The following is a 19,572-nucleotide window of genomic DNA, read 5'->3' on the forward strand; positions in this document are numbered from 1 at the left end:
CTGTGCCTGGTTCCTAGCAAAATCACATAAGCATGCTGCATCTCTTGATTGTCATTCTGCAATAACATCTGACACTTTGGCCAGTGGATTGCTCACCCTGACTCCACGCACAAGTTTGGCTCTGCGCCTATGGCAGGCAGTGAGCAGGACAGTGGATGGACATAGGAGAGACGGACACGGGAGAGAGAAAGCGGCGCTGCTTCAGAGAGTGGAGGGCAGAGAGGAGTGTGGGATAAAGGCCCCACCCCTAAATCCCTAAGGACGAGCATGTATCACTCCATCTGGGGCTAATTCGTGTCAGAATCCATTGCCTGTATTGGGGCAGACTAAAGGCTGCCAAAGAAATAGTGAATAAAGTGGAGAGCAGTAGAGAACCTACTCTGTCAGAACCGACTCCGTCAGACTTTTACTCTTTTGTTGTATGGCTATGTTTGTTGTTGTTTTTTTTCCTTGATTCACTTAGTTCACTAAATGCCATGGAGTACACCATCTTTGTTTCAGCTGCTTTCAATCAGCAATTCAAGTAGTAACCTATAGTAGGCTATCACATTTTTCAGAGTTGCACAAACCAATAAAAGTATCAATAAAAATGATCTCTCAGGTTGAAGTAGAGGTGGCCCCCCACACCTGTAGCAAGATATCAAATTTTTTAAGGATTTGCGAGATCGTTTCAGAATGTCAACTGTCCAATTGGAGGCCACATGGTTGGTGTTTTTTTGAACTGGTTGCATTTGTGAACTGAGTGTCATGGTACAAAGAGCAAAGCAGGTATCTTTCAAACATCTGTCAGAATGAATGGTTGGTCTTGGGCAGTGTGCAGTAGGGTAAACGGGCACACGTGGCAGGCAGGGCAAACAGATGTGGGTTGCTGAACCAATGACTGTTAGAACCACATCATAGTGTAAAGTAGTACCCTTGGGTAGGACTGGTTGAACAACATCAGAGTATAACATAGTGCCCTTGTGTGTGACTGGTTGAACAACGTCAGAGTGTAACTTTGTGGCCTTTGGGTGTGACTGGGCATCCCAGCACAGCAAGAGTGAGGCAGAGCCCAGAGACTCCTCTTTACGTGTCAGACCCGACACATCTCTTTTCTGAGTTCAGGTCTCCTGATATCTTTACATCCATGACATCTCTGTAACACAAGGTCTGATTATTAGAAATAACTATTCCTACAACATTATAAATAAATGTCATTTCAAGTATATGTTTACGTGTGCAGATCAGTCAATGTATATACCATAAGCATGGCTCCATAGTCTGACCCTCAACTCATTTTGGCGTCAGGGTCAGAAGACATGGGCGAGGAAGAAGGAGAAGCACGGTAGTGGTGCCACATGAATTTCCAATCATCTCATGGATTGGCTAAAAACAACCTCTGAAGTACTGGATAACTGGAGAGGAGGGACATGGGGGGAACAAGGGATCTGTGGAGAACAGGTCAGAGCAAAGGCAGCCACCTGGGACGTCCACTGCCACATGACATCAGCGAGAGAGAGAGGTACACATTGGAGGTGTGGGGTGCCTGAATTGAATGAATAAAAAGGGTCAACACACTAGAAAATGCTACCACTTTCCCTGCAAAGCACAAGAGCAAAATGGTGTAACTCCACAAGTCATGAGCTCCTTAATCCGACTTTGATCAAAAGCCTTCCTAGGATGTGAATAAGGCAATGAGTCACACCCTTGCAGGAAAAATCATAGCAGATGAACATGTACGAAAGAAAAAGAAAGTGTAAGGGGGCCTGAAGAGAGTGAGAGAGCAAGTGAGGGGAGAGAGAGAGCTGGGAGCAGGTGAGAAGCAGGAGGGCAGATGGCAGCGAGAGCCCTCCACAAAGCTCTCGGCAGATCTATATTCATACGAGCGGCCCACCTTTGATTCTGAAGGGGATTACATGTTGTGTTCAAACACACAGGGGAGGCCGGCGAGGGAATGGGACCGGGGGGAGGGGGTCCTCAACAGGCCTAGAATGCAGTAGGCGCCCGGTTAAGGAGGTCTTCATTCAAGCTTAACTCCTTACGGCTCATTACGGATAATCCTTATTAGAGTTGGAGTAAAGCGGGTGTGAATGGGCCACAGGCGGATAGGAGGACATGTGTTACTATTGTGGCCGGGTGTAGCAGGTTAATCCTGATTCAGGGACCGGGGCTGGAGAGGAGGACTCGGCTGCTCCCCAACACCCAACAGGGGGGTGTGGTCTCCGGGGGGGGGGGGTCTCCTTCACCTGCCCCAGGGGTCTTGGTGGAGGAGCTCCTGGGGCTTCCGTCGGCATGGCAACAGGCTCGAAGTGCAGTTCGCTCCATTGTGGGTCAACCCACTCGGCACCTTCCACGGTCACATGCAGATGGGATCACCAGGACAAGCTAAAAGAGACATAAATGCCAAAGGAGTTCTTTATTATTAAAACACAATAGCAAGGAAAATGACTTTGCATTGAGGCTTGAGGTGTAATCCCTCTGATGGTTGAAAGCAAAGTGAGGAAACATCACAAGTGTGGTTATGTCGAGCAGATGGTTCCCAACTCTGTCCAGGGGATGTGCCATGTTACTGCTCTGCCATTCCCGACAAAGCTTGGAGCCTCAGGACGAGTTCACAAAGACATTTCTGCACCTGAAAAAGTCCTTATGCACACTGCTGGCTTGCTGTAGACATCTTTGTGGAATTCATTTTGAAAACAAGTGAATGCAACTCCTAACTACACCAATACGAAACTGTAGCAATGCAGTACTTATCAGTTTTCATAATCTATAGTGCAGTTTCTTAATCAGGGTCCTGCAGGAGTTCTGCTCCAGGCATTTTACAGATCCTGCTTTGAGATGGAGTACTCTAAAATTTGCAGGACAGGAGTAGGGTTCTTCAGGGCCAGGACTGAGAAAATCTGCGACAGTGCTTCATTTTAGCCAGAAAGTTTTTACCAGTCATGTTTTTATCAGTTATATATAAATGATGTCTCCAAGCTAACCCTCAAAGAATGCTTCCTTCTGTGATGAATGGTGACGTCAGAGTATGTTCCATCAAGACTTCAATTCTGGTGAACTTTTTCAACAGAGAATGGCGTGTAATCCTCATGCATTGTCATGCTCCTGGACCATCAGTGCATTACTCACAATGAAACCAAGTGAAAAAGGTGTGATTTTGACAGATTAAAATGTTCTTGTGAACTAATTATTGAGCCTTTCATGTTATGCAGAAGCATCTTAGTGCAAGTAAACAAGAAAACTGCACAAGTCTGATAGTCTATAACACTTAAGTCATGAAGCCCATGATGTAGAAAGCAGCTGAACATTTTCAGTCCACAACAGCACCGTTTAAGGAATGTGAATACTTTCATACATATTTAATCCCAACGTAAATATTTATGTGAATGTTATACTAAAATTTACATAACATAAATTCGAAGTGTGTATGAATATCACACAGATCCCAAGTCCAATTTTACAGGTGTTTCTATCACAGCTCAGGATAACAAAAATAATTCTCCTTGAATGGAAAGGAAATGGCACCCCTTTCCCTCTAAGCAAGCTCCCTGGACAGCGGACTCTCGGCTGTAACGGGCTCCTCTGGAGCTCTGTTAGGTTGGCCTCATCAGTGCAGGCCGGAAATTAGTACCTGGCGTTCCCTCGTTAGAGGCCGTGGCTGAGGTGTTAATGGAAACCTCGCCAGCACGCGAGCTCCAGCTGTGAGAACAACGAAAGCTGGAGGAGAGAGACACAGAAGTGTTACTCTGTGACGCACCTGAGTGATTGTGCTGTGGTGTTGCCATGTCTTCCCACTGTTTCTTCTGTGTTACTTTATGTTTTTAGTGTTGCCATATTTTTTTGAAGTTATAAAAATAATGTATGGTAAGCATGTTGTATTTGTGTGTTGCGTGTCATGAGTAGCAGCCAAATGCATAGAACATAAGCATGTATGTACACTATGCAGTATACTAGTAAACATTTCTTTTTATTATTAAAAAAAACACACATGCACTTGTGTAACCAGCAGTCAGTACAGTGTTTAATATGCTTAAGGAAGGTGTGAAACTGAATTTGGCAGCTGTGACTGAACATTATGAGGAACCGTTCCAAACCTTTAACCCCCTAATACACTTTGTAATAACAATGTGATGGGTTTGATTAAGCACAAGCGTGATATTACCCTATTCTACTATGGTGAATAAATCTTCCCCAGTGGTAACTTGCTTGCTAGTCTGACAGCACAATGCACATGTCAACACCAAAAGAGCCACTGCTCTCTAAATGCCAAGTAGGATGACGCATATAAATGCTATTGTCCCATGGTCCCATCTGAGATCTGTGCTCTCACTAGTTCATCAGGGGCATGTCTGACACTGCTGCTTCAGGAGGGTTTGTTAATACCAGCATGTGTAGAGAACAATGTTACCATACAAGGTCATCTTAAAATGCAGCATAGACCATCAGATGTATCCCACAAAAAAGGGCGCTATGTCAGGTACCCTGCGTCACTCTGTGGGCTTCTATTCTTTCATTACTTAACAGATAAAACTTCTTCCTTGGATTATTCTGAACCATTTAATAATATCAGCTTTCCAGATTAAGCCTAGAATATAGACTAGACTAGACTAAAGAATATTTTGAATGATAATTCACTACTGGCATGGCAATTTAGTCCAAAATTAGGTTTAATTCATTTCTGAGACAACAGCACTATAAGTAATAATTGCAAAGTGTGCCCAGTTACACAGACTGATGTCAGAAAATCTGACTGATGTAAATAATTTTGTGCATGTCATAAAAGCCAAGAAATACTGGAACAGATACAGCTCACACCTGTGCTTCTTCAGAAACATCGGCAGATCACCTCAGGTCTTACCACACCGTCGCACACACTGTCTTCGTTTAGACATTCTGCGCCTGGAGTAAAATCACCCTAGCAGGGTTTAAACACACATACGCTGCACCCCATCGAAACGTAATTAAATTAGGGAGTGACACACATCGGCGCGGCAGCGCCTGTTCGTTTCTCCGTTATTAGAGTGGGAATGCTCCACGCTGAGCAGGCGCCGCAGAGCGGCTGCCTCTGCCTTTCCTCTCTGCTGCGTGCGTGTGTGCGTGCGTGCGTGCGTGTGATGAGAGGCTTTGGAGACAGAGCTTTCTGGTAAAAAAAAAGCCTGATCTCGGGTAGGCTGTGCTTTCCTTGTTGGATTAGAGCCACATCTCACACACACACACACACACACACACACACACACACACACACACACACACACACACAAACACACACACACACACACACACACACACACACACACAGAGACAGAGTTTCAGCTGAAGAAGGACGACTGGGCTACTTCTATGCATGTTTACTGTAGCCTACTGAATCGTGAGGCTTTGTTAAGTACTAGTAAGGTGGAATTTTGTGATATGTGTGAAAGCCATTTCAAATGTACCAACAAGCTAATAATTATCCTGTTCACTTTTGAACATGACAGTCGCGTAAAATCTATAGTAGCTTCTCCTGAGGGCTGACAAAATGTGTCTAGACCTAGTTTTGTTGCGCTGTGATTCAGTAGCCCATTCTGCTTAAAAAAGAAAAAGAAAAAAGAGGACACACTGAAACAACGTTGCCTACTTTTCCCGAACACCAGAACAGTGCCAAAATTACCCACTTAAATCCTACTGACTGCGGCGAATGTCTCTCTGTAGCAGCTTGCTTTGTTCGCAGTCTGTATCTGCGTGCCTTTTGTTACGCGCAAAATTGCAGTGGGGAAAAAAAAAAAATCTTCCCCCTTTAAGGGGACACATTATGGCCACATTATAGCATAAGAGACGCACAGCAAGTGCCATTCAGGTAAGGGCAATTCAGAAATTTTCACTGTTCAACAACTTAAACGACCGGTAGCGAGCGTTGTCGGCGCCGTTCAGGACGTGGTGGAATCAATAAGTGGCGTAATTGGGGATGATGGGCCGACGTAACGCGTCGTGGCGGGACATGGCTGTGTAAACACTCATTATCCCAAAGGAAGCTAGCCGGACACAGTCACGCGGCTGTAAAGGTACAGGTGAAGAGGAAGCGCGCGGCGCGGCAACCGCAATCTGCCATAATCACCTCTCTATTTTGCTAACGGCAAACAGCTCTCCATTCTGCCGTTTTGAGTGGCGGGCAATTTGCTGCGGTTTGGCGACTTGTTAGTGTACTTATATTGTGTTTTGTATATATTTTTTTAATTTTACAGATTGGTTCTTCTAAAAATGTTTTGTTTTGGGTTGTGATAAGCAAATGAAGATGAACGATCTTTTTTTGAATGTCGATAATTTTCTCCTTTTTAAAGTGTGATGACCGCTTTTATACAGTCGTGAATTTGAATATAAGTATAAAACTAGTCATCTATGTACAAGTAGTAGTAATTCTATAAATCAACTCGTGTTTATTTATTTATTTATTTGTTTGAGTTTTTCCCAGCTTTTTTTTTTCCCAGGAGCTATTCTATATTAACAGATGTATTGCAATGCCATAGTTATTGACTGCTTTGATAAAGTCTAAACTGTAGTGCTCTTAATTTGCCTGAACACCTGTGATTAATTAGTAGATTAAGGAGTATCAGCATCACTCTCTTGGGCCCTGAAATCAATTCTGCCTAATTAACAGGAAGAGCACTCCAATAGAGAGACACCTCATTGAGATGCTTATGCCACTCAGACTGATACAACGTTACCACCATTATGGCAATTACAAATGGCTGATGGTGCTCTAAAAAGGGAGAAGAGCATGAAGAGACCCTTAGCTGGACCCTCTCTATGGAGGGGTGGTAGTATAGGTCAGGGCCTGCGTAGATCCTCTGTTACAGTAACATTTCTCTAGAAAACTACATGTGGATATATAGTATGAGATATGAATCAAAAATGTACTTCCGTGGAAGTATTTTACGAGGACTTGGGGCATAGTAAATGAAGAAGCCATTCTTACATCTGACTACAAGCCTCATGACCTCAAAGCTCAGTTAACAATGTCAAGAGACACACGCAAGCATCTTTAGACCACAGATGAAGTCGTTGATGAATGGTGAATATAAATGTAAAACTTGATAGGAATCAACTGAAGGCTCGAGCATGTTTATGAAAGTCGCGTGTTTAACACTAGACAAGCCTGTAGAGGTAATGGTGCTTGAACACGCTGGATCGGACCAGCTTATGGATAATGTAATCAAGGAGACAAGCACTAAACTCAAGGTGCTGAAATCAGGATAGAATTTGTGATTGTGTCCACAGTGACAACTTCTACTTTCAAAATTTGTTAAATTCAAATTCTGTTAAAATGGAACCTGAAATAATATAATCTCCAATCAGCATGAAGAACTGGCTTCAACCAATAAGAGGCTTATTTAATACCAAAAAAAAAAAAAAAAAAAAAAAAAAAAACAACCCACAAGCATGTCACACAAAATCACTGTGTACCAGTGTTGTCCTATTTATTTCCTCCTGTATTTACAATAAAGCTGTTCATAAGCTGAAACGAGCGACATAATAGGACAGAAAAATTGAACGTTAGGGAGCATATGCAGTGCTTTGCCCCATGGTAAAATCCAATTGAGTTACTTATTCTCCAGAAGCAGATCGATTAGATGTGCCTGCCAATACAAACCCAGGAACTGAAACATTCATTTTATGGCACATTACTGCTTACACCACGACAGTGCTTGTGACCAATGACTGAATTCAACAGATCACTTACAAGTGGAACAGGCAAGTGGCACCCCCCCACTCCCTCCCATGCTCCTGTTCCAGGGAAAACACTACAAATTGAACAAATAATGCTATGCAGTAGCGATATTAGAATGCTTTAACAGTTTGGCTAGCATGGACAATAGACACTAGGCAAGTTTTTTTTTTTTTTAAAGTTTTAAACATTAAAGCTGTAGGGGTGTCGTTAAGTACCCAAAGCTTCATGTGGATCTGTGTAGACTTGCTGTTCTCTGTTATTGCATGGTGTTGTCTGTACTGTAGATGTTTGTGTAGACTTGCTGTTCTCTGTAACTGCATGGTGTTGCATGTACAGATGTGCAGATGTTAATGAAGACCTGTGTAGCCTTGCTGCTCTCCAATACTGCATGGTGTTCCAGATACTGCAGATATTGATGTGGACCTGTGTATACGTGCTGTTCTCTGTTACTTTACGGTGTTGCATACACTGTAATGTTCATGTAGACCTGTGTAGACTTGCCTTATAAATGCTCCATTACTACATGGTGTTGTGTGTAGTGTAGATGGTGAGTGCATTAAAGCCCCTCCTAGTGGCTGCAAAGCTGATGCTGTCCACAGCTGAAGTTTTTCTGCTACTTTGCTTAGACAACAAGCCTCTTGAGCAGACTGAAGAAAAGGTGGGTCCTTCCAGACTCAACAGACCATCTTTCCGGTTTGAGGTCAGTCTCCAAAAACCCCAGTCACAACAGCCCCTTTCCCCGGGGCCATGTTTACCAGACAATTAATACATTAACCCACGACAAAGACTTTGATGAAGCACCCTCGTCACCCTGCTCCCTGCCTCAAAGGTAAGAGGAACCCGGGCCAAGCCGCCATCAATATCCCTGACCTCTGCCTTCATCTTGCCATACAGTGAAAGCGCTCATAACTCTCCCGCTCCATGCATAGCCTTTGCTGCTGAGGACGGCCATATTTCCTGCCGTAGTCACATGACCCCCAGTACAGTGACAACCCCTCCTGCTGAAACAGTGTATGAAGGACATGGTGAGGTCGGCGACTGACGGAGCATATAATACACTCATAATATGGGAAACAAATTTAGGTATAATTTTACATTTTTTCACTTTTTCTTACTGTTTAGTGGTAGTGATTTAAGCCTTTTGTTGAAGTCTTCAAGATACAGTTTTCTATCTGTTCATTTCTACTTGAAATTGTCTTCACTGTATATAAACGAAGATTGAGGTCTAGAAATGAAATCTCTGCTATTTGCATAAATACAGTACTCTTCCAATTAATCCCTAATAAGATACGAAACATTAAAAGGCTTTTTCAGTGTAGATGGATGTTGGGAAAGAAATTAGAATGGTGTTTGCCTAGGGACAAGGGAAATAGAAGAATTTTTTTCTTTTTATTCCTAGTGACCCTATTAAATAAATTACATTCATTAAAGTTATTGTTTCGGGTTGACACAAATGCAGGGCTGCACAATTGAACGCCTAGATTCTATGCAGCCCATGGGTACACAGTAAGACCTAGTTCATTCTCTGTGCTGGGTTATGGAAAAACGATGTCTAGTTTGGTTACAGCACTGAAGCAACATGACGTGCTTCACAGACATTTCATAACCACATTTCCCCCTTTCTCAGTTTTTTTTAGCCAAATCATGAGATTTGAATCAGACCGCCAAATGGGCTCAGGTACCCAGAACCCCCATGTGCCCTGCGATGCATGTAATGAGCAAGCAGGGTGAGATCGCTGTCGGGCAGCTGTGAGCATGCAGCAGGTGAATGGGAGGACGCCATGCCAGCTGCAGTCGGGAAATCTCAGCCCCAGCCTGCCAGACGCCAGGATTACCCAGCCGCTCGCTGCCAACCCCAACCTGGCAGCCAGGGAGCCATGCCAGCAGCGAATTCAGGATTTCACATCGGTTTAACCACTCCAGAGATAAAAAGCATCTTCTGGCAGTGCTCTGTGGCAAAATGTGTACAGTGGTATTGAAAACAAAGCCCTCTGGCATTCCCAAAAATGCTTAGCTATATTAATTGCTGAGTGGAGCATTGTCAAATGCAAAATGTGGAAAAAACAAACAAACAAAACAATACAAAAAATTAGAGAAACGATCCTGATTACACTCGAATCCAATTCCAGATACAGAACAATCTTAGTCTTGAACAAGGATTTCCTAGTGGAAAATCACAATTAACCATACAATTTACAGGGCTTTAGATTTGACTAGGCTTAATCTAGGAACTGGAAGCCATTTGGAGTGTAAACCTCTCCCCACTGTGCCACCGGATCTCTCTTCTCCCAGTTAGCTGACTGACTGACTGGGGTGTGATAATGAACTGCAAGAGGGTTAAATAGAGGGGACCCCACCTGATGGGGCCGTTCAAGACCCCCCTGCCGTCTCGGGCCATTAAGGACGGAAGGGTATGGGAGGCTGGGGGTTCCATGCTTCTCTGGGGGAGCACTATCCAGATTTCCTTTTTTAGCTATTCTCCATTAACTCCCTCCACTACATTTACAGGACTCCTCTGTAATGGCAGCCAGTGGGGTCCTTATGTTGAGTCAGAGGCAGGAGTACAAAAGGGCTCCTGATTTGTATGCTGAGGTCCCATATAGTTCAGCTCTTCCCTCTGCCGGTCATGGCAGTACCCCTGACCTGCGTGTTTCAGTGTTCACTGCAGCTTCAACACACCCGATAAGGGTAATTAGTTGATTAAGAAGCACTGAGTCGAATCATGAGTGTTAGAACAGGTAAATTACAACCCAGGAGCAGAGCTGGGAACATTACAAAAAAAAAGTCAGCAATGAATGTTATGTGGACACGGTACTATCAATGTGAAGAATCAAGTGTTTATCTGTTAATTGGTAGAAAACAACAAACAACAAACATCCATGTCTGCTGCACAGCCAGAAAACCTTAAAGATGCTCAGAGAAAAATCGCATCCACCACTAAGCAATGACCACAACATGCAAAAAGACCATGAAGGCCATAATGGCCTGTGGAGTGAAATCTGGCACAGAAGGAAAGGAGGCCATTTGGCTGCATACGGTGGGCAGGAAAGACAGACTCGAGAGCTAATTTACAAATAACAGACCCTCGTAAATCAGGGCTGTGGTGGGGAGTCGATGAGGAGAGCTAATCAATATAGAGCCCTGTCCTCACCACAGCACAGGAACCACTGCACACGCTCCTGTGCGAGACTGAACAGTCTGGGTTCAGCGTGAGCTGAGTGTTATGGCTGCAAGGTAACAAGCAAGCGAGTGGAAACTACTGTGTTGCAGTAGTTAGCTGAGAGAACCAAAACGATTCTTTCACATGTCCAGACATTAGTCTCCAAACTGCACCTTAAAACAAAGGCTGTGCATACATCTGTACAAACCTGGAATTCTCCTGCATGTCAGTGTGAAAGAAAGGCTGGGTGTTCATATCCCAGAGGGTAGCGGGCTTCTTTCCTAAACTGCCATTAAGCCATATAAAAAAACAAATGGCACTCTAATGTCAGAGATCTTGGAATACAAATGGACAGATTATGGAGACAACAATTAGGCTTTCACTTTGGACAAATTAATCAAAGGACTGGAAGAACCCTTCTTGATAATGCCTGCTGCCAAAAGCATCCAATATTGATATCTAATTAGCCAATCAGAAGGTGCAATATTAAATATTTACCACAACCAATCAGCCATGCATCAGAGGCATGTTTAGCAAATGGCAGTGTCGAAGGCAATCTGATCAAAATACCCCCCACCCCACAATTGCACCTATAGGAAATTTTCAGTTAGACAGCTCATTTTGGCACCATGGAAACCTAGCTAAACATGTGGCCAAACAAATCCAATGAGCATTAAACAATTAAACAAACAAAACTTTAACATAAATACATCAAGAGCATCATACTTCAAAAGCACTCATAATGAGTGCTGTCCCACATGCCCAGACGGCTGGATCACCCCCTGGCACGTTAGCACCGTTACCCATTTCTCACTGGCCATTCGCTCAACGCTAGTTGTGGTCACGCCAGTGGGTGGCATGGTGCTGAAACTAGCCCTGGGGAGAGGGCGGCTGCTATGGCCATTAATTCCCCACACCTGGCACAATGGCACAGCCACGCGGTAATTGGATGTGGGTGCCTCCGGGTCCCTTTCTTTACATTAATCTGCCTCGCGGCCTTCTCTCTCACCCTCTAGACGTGGTCACGCTGCCCCTTTTAAAGAGCTGGTGTGAAGTGCAAAGATGGATGCTCAGTGGACTGAACACTCTCAATCCAGCATGCCATCTGGATCAAGAAAGATGCAGTGTATGTAGTGAACACTGAATTTACATTTATTTACTACTCATTTACATTTATGGCATTGAGCTGATACTTTTATCCAAAGTGACTTACAATTATGTCTGAATACAACTTGAGCAATTGAGGGTTAATGGCCTTGCTCAGGGGCCCAACAGTGACAACTTGGCAGTGGCAGGGCTTGAACTAGCAACCTTCCAATTACAAGTCAAGTACCTTAACCACTGAGCTACCACTGCCCTATCATTTTTATCTGATCATTTGCCTCTATTTGCCTATGTTGTTCCATACCCAAATCAACAGGTGCCCAACAGCACCCTGCAGACATCGTAATCTCCAAGCAATTAGCCATCATGTGCTCTCCTTTGCTTCTTGTAAACTGCCATTTAGGTGAGCTAAAATAAACTGTATTCAGCATGCCACGAATTTAAGATCAGAGATGTTCACTGGTGATTTCGCTCGAGGTATGTGTGTGTGTGTGTGTGTGTGTGTGTGTGTCGGGGGGGGGGGGGGGGGTATGGATCGATGAGGGTGACACTTCCCTGAATAGCAGACAGAGGAGCTATTATGGAGGAATCATGATGTATGCCACGAGAGGCCAGGGCCAGAGGAAGGGACAGGGAAGGATTGATGGAGGGCACATACGTCAGCCTTCAGCAACCATGCCCCCTCTTAAATATGGTCAATAATGTGCCTTACACTTTCAATCCTCTCATCCATATGTTTTGGCATATCACTGACCAAGACATGGATGCACAGTACTGGAGTGCATTGTATGGACGGATCCTACATCTGCTGTGTTCGCCTTCATTTTATCACCTGAAGCAGGGATATATAGATCACGCTCTGTAGTACTGGCCACTCTGGCTTTATCTCTGCAGTGCCATGTTGGGAGTGATGCATGCCAATCCCTCCAGGTCTCTGTTACGACTATCGCCAGTGTTGGTCATTGATTCGTCAAACAGCCCCTGGGTAGATCTGCTACGTTGCTGCCGCCCGCTCAGCGTCTGACCGCAGGGCTGTGATGCACACGCAACCCCCCACTCCACCCCCATGCTTGGCCTGATAGACAAGCCATCCACAGTCCATCAAAGAGAACAGAGAAGAAGAGAGCAAGTTCAGCCTCATCGCTGGCTGTGTGCTGTGTCAGCACCTCGAGGGCTAATAGGAGCACTCATACCATATACATCACAAAAGCCATTTGGCCTTCATAAGTCTTAAAAAAAATTGTCACTGTGTACCACTCAGTCACTGTCTCTGTTTAGTCAGTATTTATTTCTAGTTAGTTACTATTTAAACCATTAAGCAGGGTTCCTTGAAGCCTCAATGGAGCTTTGCTGAAAGAGTGTCGGACAGAATGTGAGAGTACTGCATGTCCTGCAGTGTGGTAACAGTACGTCATCTGAACACCCCTCACCCCCACACGCCTGCCAAGGTGGCGGCCATGAACCACGGTCAGCGCGTGGGGCGACTGGGCCAAGGTGGACCTGGGGTGAGCACACCATCTAAATACTAATCAAACACCGTTCACGGGCGCGTGCTGCCCCGCCCCCCTGGAGGGCCTGTGCCCTTCTGGCTCTTCGCCATGGCAACCGCAGTCTCATTTTCAGAGGTGTCATGCTGCATTACCGTCTAACCGTCTCTCTCTGGTGCACATACTCACACGCATGCACGTCTGCACACACACACACACACACACACACACACACACACACACACACAGATTGTTCACTGCTCAATGTTTCCAATTCTCAGAAAACTTTGAATATGGCAATGACTGAATGTCAGAATAGCTTCTGAAATAAAACACCTTACACTCTTAGAAATCTTAACTAGAAATACACAGCTTGAAGCTCACATAGTATAAAACAACAATTTACTTTTTTTTTTAAATCAGTAACAATATATAATATAACCTAGTAAAATGACAAGATATGATAACTAGTTTCTAGCATTGCCCCCGTATGATAGGAAGACATCATGACAGCTATACACAGGCATTTTAGGACTAGACCTCTCTGCATGGCATCAATCCAGACAGTATTTGTTTACAAGTGTTTCAGTAATTTGGCACATTAGGGAAGCCTTCACCTCCTGTGGGCAGGAGAAGCAAAGGGAAATATGAGAGAGAGAGAGAGAGAGAGAGAGAGAGAGAGAGAGAGAGAGAGAGAGAGAGAGAGAGAGAGAGAGAGAGAGAGAGAGAGAGAGAGAGAGAGAGAGAGAGAGAGAGAGAGAGAGAGAGAGAGAGAGAGAGAGAGAGAGAGAGAGAGAGAGAGAGAGAGAGAGAAGCCGCCTGCCAGCCGTTCCTTTGTTTTGTGCCAAATGGTTTCCCTGGGCTGTCGCTCCCAGTGACAGCCCACGAACACAGTGGTGAGACACGCCACACAGCCCTGGGCTAACGTCTCAACCTGGAGAAGCAGCATTGAGGGCCAGGGAATGATAGCGCCCAACTGGAAGCCTGCCATTCGCAAAAATGCTGGGAACCTTAAAGAGCTGGACATCAAAGGGTAGCTGGGCCAAAACCAAAGAAAGAACAGTTTGGGCTTATTTCTTCAGGCTTGAGGCATAAGTAACAATATAGATTTTAAAATCATGTTGAGTGCCCATTCAAACTGCCCCCAACTACCACTCTAAAAACTGAGGGAGACAAAGCCATCAGATAATCTGCTAACAAGTCCTGGATGTTCTTTAGTTATGAGAAGCAACAAAAATGGTTGAGGGTTAGTTTGGGAGAAGCGCTTTCTCTACACTCCGCCCAGACATGCAAGCTTCTTGCTGCTCTGCTTCCATTGCAACTTTGAAATGGAGAAAATTGTGAAGACGAGAAGACTGGAATTATATAGTTTCTAATTAACTAGTAAAGACCAAAGATAACTAAAAAGTATAAGCGAGGGGATAATAGGGCTTTGTCTTTTTATAAAGCGCATTAATGTAGGTTTGGTTTGTCCAAAGGTTCTTTAATATCTGCCTAAATTATGTATCGATACACACCCACTTCCAATCAACTAAAAAAAGGCTCAATACCCATCAATCCAACCAAAAATGAAGGAGCACATTTCAAAGCTGTTTAAGCACCAGTTTGCAGTGATCATTTTCCTCTCGGCCTAGCATTAGTTTAGCACACACACGGCACCCTGTTGCCCTGCCAGTCCTCCTGGGAACTTGCACTGAGCAAATTAGCTAATAGCTCACCATCTATAATGAACTAAAACATGGCCATAGGAAATTTATGAAAAAAGAATTTTCAATTGTGTGAGGGAGTTGCCACATTTTGCATGCAGGGGTCACAGAGGGAGGTGTGAATGAATGGGTGAGTGTGGCAGAGAAGGAAGGCGGGGGGCGTGTCACTTTGAACTTCAGTTTTTCCCCAACTGAAAAACATTCAGTACAGGTTAATGCTTGACCTGAACTTACAATTTAGTTATATTGTGGTACAATACACTGCTAATAACCTCCAAGCCATTCTGCACAGAAAAGGGCTTAGTCTAAGCACTACAAAATTCAACACATTCAAGACAAAATTGTCCTTTCTCGCGCGGCTGAGCCATACTGCACGTCAATTCGGATGTTCTGTTTCCGGAACCTGCTGCGTGACCCCCGCCGGTTCCTGCCTCAAGCCTCCACCTCCGGAGCTGGCAGGTCCAGCCGAGCGGTTTCACGCTCCGCTGTTCCGTTCCCTCGCCGCCCGCCGTTGCATATTAAGCGGATTAACGGGAGCGCGGTCTGAGGGTGGGGAGGTTGGCAGTGTTATGGTAGCACCAGGCAGCTCCAGCTCCGGAGTAACGGGAGGAACCCTCATAACCGGAGCTGACAACCTATGGACAAATTCAAAGTACGAGAATGATAGACAACTACTAACTGTTAATGTCTGGATCTAAGTTTTGAATGTTGGCTAACGGCGAAAACGGTGCGAATCTGCAGGGCCTGTACGACCGAAGGGTGCATCTAGGAAGTCCACACGAGAACTAGACATTTTGGTGTTTAATCTACCCTTTGTAATTATTAATGCCTCGGACGGGCTATGGAACGCTCCTAGGCAAAAGACGGAACCATTTTACATGGGCTAACTCGCACGACTCTGACAAATCTGAGAAGGGCTGTCGTCCTCACACGATGCTGCAAATCACTCTCCCTTGTAAAAATCACAAAATGGGTCATTACGTTAAACTGTCTCCTCTAACGTCTCGTTCTCCCTAGCTGCCCCAAGGCTAAAAAGAGAGATACTGAGAGGTCTAATGGCCTTCGGTATTAGCGGGTTAATCGTCCTGTCCCTGCTCTCTGCGGGCTTGCCTGCGGAGGCTGTTCTCGTTTAATTGTGGACTGTCCCATTCTGTGTCCTCCGTTCGCTCTTTAGCCAATACCCAGTACACAAAATGCTAAAGGAAGCAAAGGTATTTCGCTGTACTTCATCTTAAAGTCACCCTTGTGGGCTTCTGGCCCAGGATCAGCCGTAATCGCCCGCGTCCTATCCTTTAAATATCGTGGGACCCACGAAACTGAACACAGATCAGTGACAAAAGGGAAACGAGAAAGATGCTTGAGATAAACGTCTTGCAGCTGTAAGAGGAGCGCTGGCGTGCAGTGCCACCTGTTGACAGACCTGCTGTACTGCAGATAAAAGGTTACAGCTCGATCATTAAGACGAAAATAAATTGTTTTAAATAAGAAACTGCTAAGTCTTATATAAAACAATCTTTACAAATATTAGAGACCACAAAGATTCTGTGTGTTTGGCCAGTAACAGTGATGAGTACCACTTAATTAAAACCTTTTTGGTTTGTCTTGGTTACATTTTATTTTCACCCACTTTTAGCCAATTCTCAATGTAATAGTGTGTCTCTTCCCCTCCTCATAAGAGTCTAGATCTGAGAAGAAATACTAAACCACATTGATTCATTGAAAGAATACATACAAACAGGTTTTAACTTTATGATAATGCAAATAACACTTTGTAACTTGGCAGTCAAGCAAGTCACATCACACCGTTTGTGCATAAGAGCTCTCAACATTCCATGTTTTGCTATTTTCTTACAAAAAGACACTGGCAAACCACAAGCTGAGAAAGCATCAGCAGTCTCCACTTCCTGATCAATGGGTCCTCTCCGGCTTCCTGATGCCTAATTGATGAACTAATCCAGTCATTAAACGCTGCAGGGAGCAAATAGGAGACAGTCCAAGTAAATAAACCATTACCAGCATCGTCAGGCAGCTGTGCGTGAGGAGAGGAGAGAATGCAGGAGGATTCCTGGTGGGACAAAGAGGCAAGTAAGAATTAAAACTCAACTTTAAACGAAATAAAGTCTATTGCACAGCAGCTATGGCTTGCTGGGCTAGCATGCCACGCAACTTGATTTATTGCAACCGTTAGGAGAGCGATGCTAGCACACCTGTGGCTACAGAGACATTAAGGGAGTCAACGGCGGGGTGCAGGTCTCTTCGGGGAGGAATGGTGAGCCAGACGTCACACAGCTCCCGCAGGTCACGAGACAGGCCGTAACCCTCACCACCTGCAAGCACATGGGGAGACGTTGGCGGACGAGGGATGGACACGTGCAAAGGCACTCGCAGTTCCATGGCAAACTTGCATAGAGACACACCCATGAGTAGCAGTGAGGGTTTGGACATCTCGAAGTTGGAGCACGGCACGATGGAGGCGCCGGAGCTGGCCTCCACGGACCCGATGGTGCCAATCACCTGCCATCCCTGCCCTAGTTTCACCTGCGGTGTTAGAACACAACCGCATCATCAGGCGGGGAAGTGGAGTTCAGATGAAATGAGTGGAATGGACATGTATCAGGGAACTGGTAAAGCATACAAGTCAGTTTTGGGATTTAGGTCCTTCACAGATACAGGAACAAAACTATTCAAAGTGTTAAACAAATCTTGTCTGACTCGTGTCTACCCTCTACAGGCTAAAAATGGAAGGCCTGTGTAAGTGTGCTGAAAATCCTCTACCTTTATTATATCAGACAAGTTATCATAGCCATACACGTCAATGATCTCCATCACCCCTGAACTGGCTTTGCTCACCACTGGGGTTAGTGGGCAACTGGGAGAACACAAAGAACACATTTAAACACATTATTGGTAATATTTAAAGCTGAGACACAGTGATCATAAGGAAGTCCAAAGAGGCTATTGTCACTTCACATATGAAAAATATGCAATAAGCAAAAATGTTTCTACCTAATATCTGTCATAACATATTATGCATAAATAGAAATTAAGACCCACTCTTTAAAAAAAAACATACACACAAACCTGTTCCGAATGCTACTAGCTACTCTGTCCACTCCAAGAAAATAGGCAGAACGGAGAATGGAACCGAGGTTCATTGGATCCTGCACTCCATCCAGGATGAGCCACAGTGGATGCCGGTGTCTGCCTGGCTGAGGGCTGGTGGGCTTTTCCTCAGTGACGAAGCCAAGGGCGCTTGCCTGAAGGCACACCCCCTGGTGGACCACGCTGCTGGTCATCTTCTCCAGCTCCCGCTTGGTGGCACGTTGAATGGGAACTCCGCGGCTCAGAGCTGCCTCGCAAACCTTCTGCACAGCTTCCCTTGGCCGCCCCTCTGCGTTCTTCACAAAGAGCCTACTTGGGTTCCGTCTGCCCTGACTCAGGGCCAGCAGACAAGGGGCCACACCGAACACCATCTCGTCCTGTTTGTCTCCCCCAAGCCGGGCGCGAGCAGCCCTACCCTTTTGGCTGCCCTTGACAAGCTTTGCAGTTCCCGCTTCCTCCCAGTCTTCCTGACTGAGCTTGCGAAGGTCCGAGGACACTCTGCTCTCGGCTCTAGACCTCCTCTCAAAAAAGGGAGGTGACATGGGCTCTCTTTGCGATCTTTTTGTTGATGGAAAAACAGTAGTCCTTGAATGATTACCAGAGGATGCGAAAGGATTACGTTTCGACCGCTCAGATAGATTGTAACCAGCGTCTCGTGGCCAAAGAAGCCTTTTGGTGGCGTGATAAGTAGCATGTTGGGTACCACCAGAGAACATTACTATTAATAACATCTCCCTTGACGAATATCCATTATTTCTTATAATACCGGAGCATCTGCACACTGCTTTCCACATTATTAGTTGAAGTAAGGTCTGTAGGATTTATCTGTAACAGTGTAATAATTACAAATAGGTCAGTATTTTATCCTTTTACAGTTCCGCTTTGATGGAAGATTAACAACCCGCTTGTTGACGCAGTTCCACAAAAACTGACAAACTACAACATGTATTTGCATGAACGCAACAGTAGTGGCTAGGTAAGTTAGTTTAGCTAGCTGTTGGCCCTTCAGTATGCGTAACGTTAAAAAAGTCAGATATCATAGGAGGAAGCTACTTAGACAAAACCATGCATTTCTTGTTCGTAACATATCCATTCCGTATAAACACTACACTGCTTGACAACTAGCGTTAGCTGGTTCGTTAACTCCGACTGCAAATCACTTACATGTGAGGCATGTGGGTCTGTAGTAAGAGCGCGCTTTCGTTGCAAACAGTAGTTCCGGGATGCCGTTCCAAGATCAGTTGGGGGTCACTGCTTATAGGCTATAGTTATCGCTTTACAATTTAATAATACTGATCCATAACCAGTGTTTTGACAATCGCCGAGCCC

At 44.9% G+C, this 19,572-nt stretch overlaps 1 protein-coding gene across 4 annotated transcripts; it reads right to left on the minus strand.

Annotated features, from left to right (window-relative positions):
• Positions 1-2,292: 2,292 nt before the first annotated feature.
• mrm1 (mitochondrial rRNA methyltransferase 1 homolog (S. cerevisiae)) lies at positions 2,293-19,568 on the minus strand. 4 transcript variants are annotated; one of them, XM_027023756.2, is made up of 7 exons: positions 19,408-19,568; positions 18,223-19,068; positions 17,917-18,010; positions 17,559-17,679; positions 17,349-17,468; positions 17,155-17,206; positions 2,293-2,364 (listed from the first exon to the last, which is right to left on the minus strand). In XM_027023756.2, the coding sequence occupies exons 2-6, from the start codon at positions 19,035-19,037 to the stop codon at positions 17,163-17,165; spliced, it is 1,194 nt and encodes a 397-aa protein (XP_026879557.2). In that variant the 5' UTR covers positions 19,038-19,068; positions 19,408-19,568; the 3' UTR covers positions 2,293-2,364; positions 17,155-17,162. The 4 variants fall into 4 exon arrangements, with proteins under 4 accessions (XP_026879557.2, XP_026879556.2, XP_035382632.1 ...); XM_027023755.2 differs by lacking the exon at positions 2,293-2,364 and adding an exon at positions 15,573-15,776; XM_035526739.1 differs by lacking the exon at positions 2,293-2,364 and having other exon boundaries at positions 16,744-17,206.
• Between the last annotated feature and the right edge of the window lie 4 nt (positions 19,569-19,572).

Source organism: Electrophorus electricus, chromosome 6 (genome assembly GCF_013358815.1).
Source record: "Electrophorus electricus isolate fEleEle1 chromosome 6, fEleEle1.pri, whole genome shotgun sequence".
Lineage (NCBI taxonomy): Eukaryota > Metazoa > Chordata > Actinopteri > Gymnotiformes > Gymnotidae > Electrophorus > Electrophorus electricus.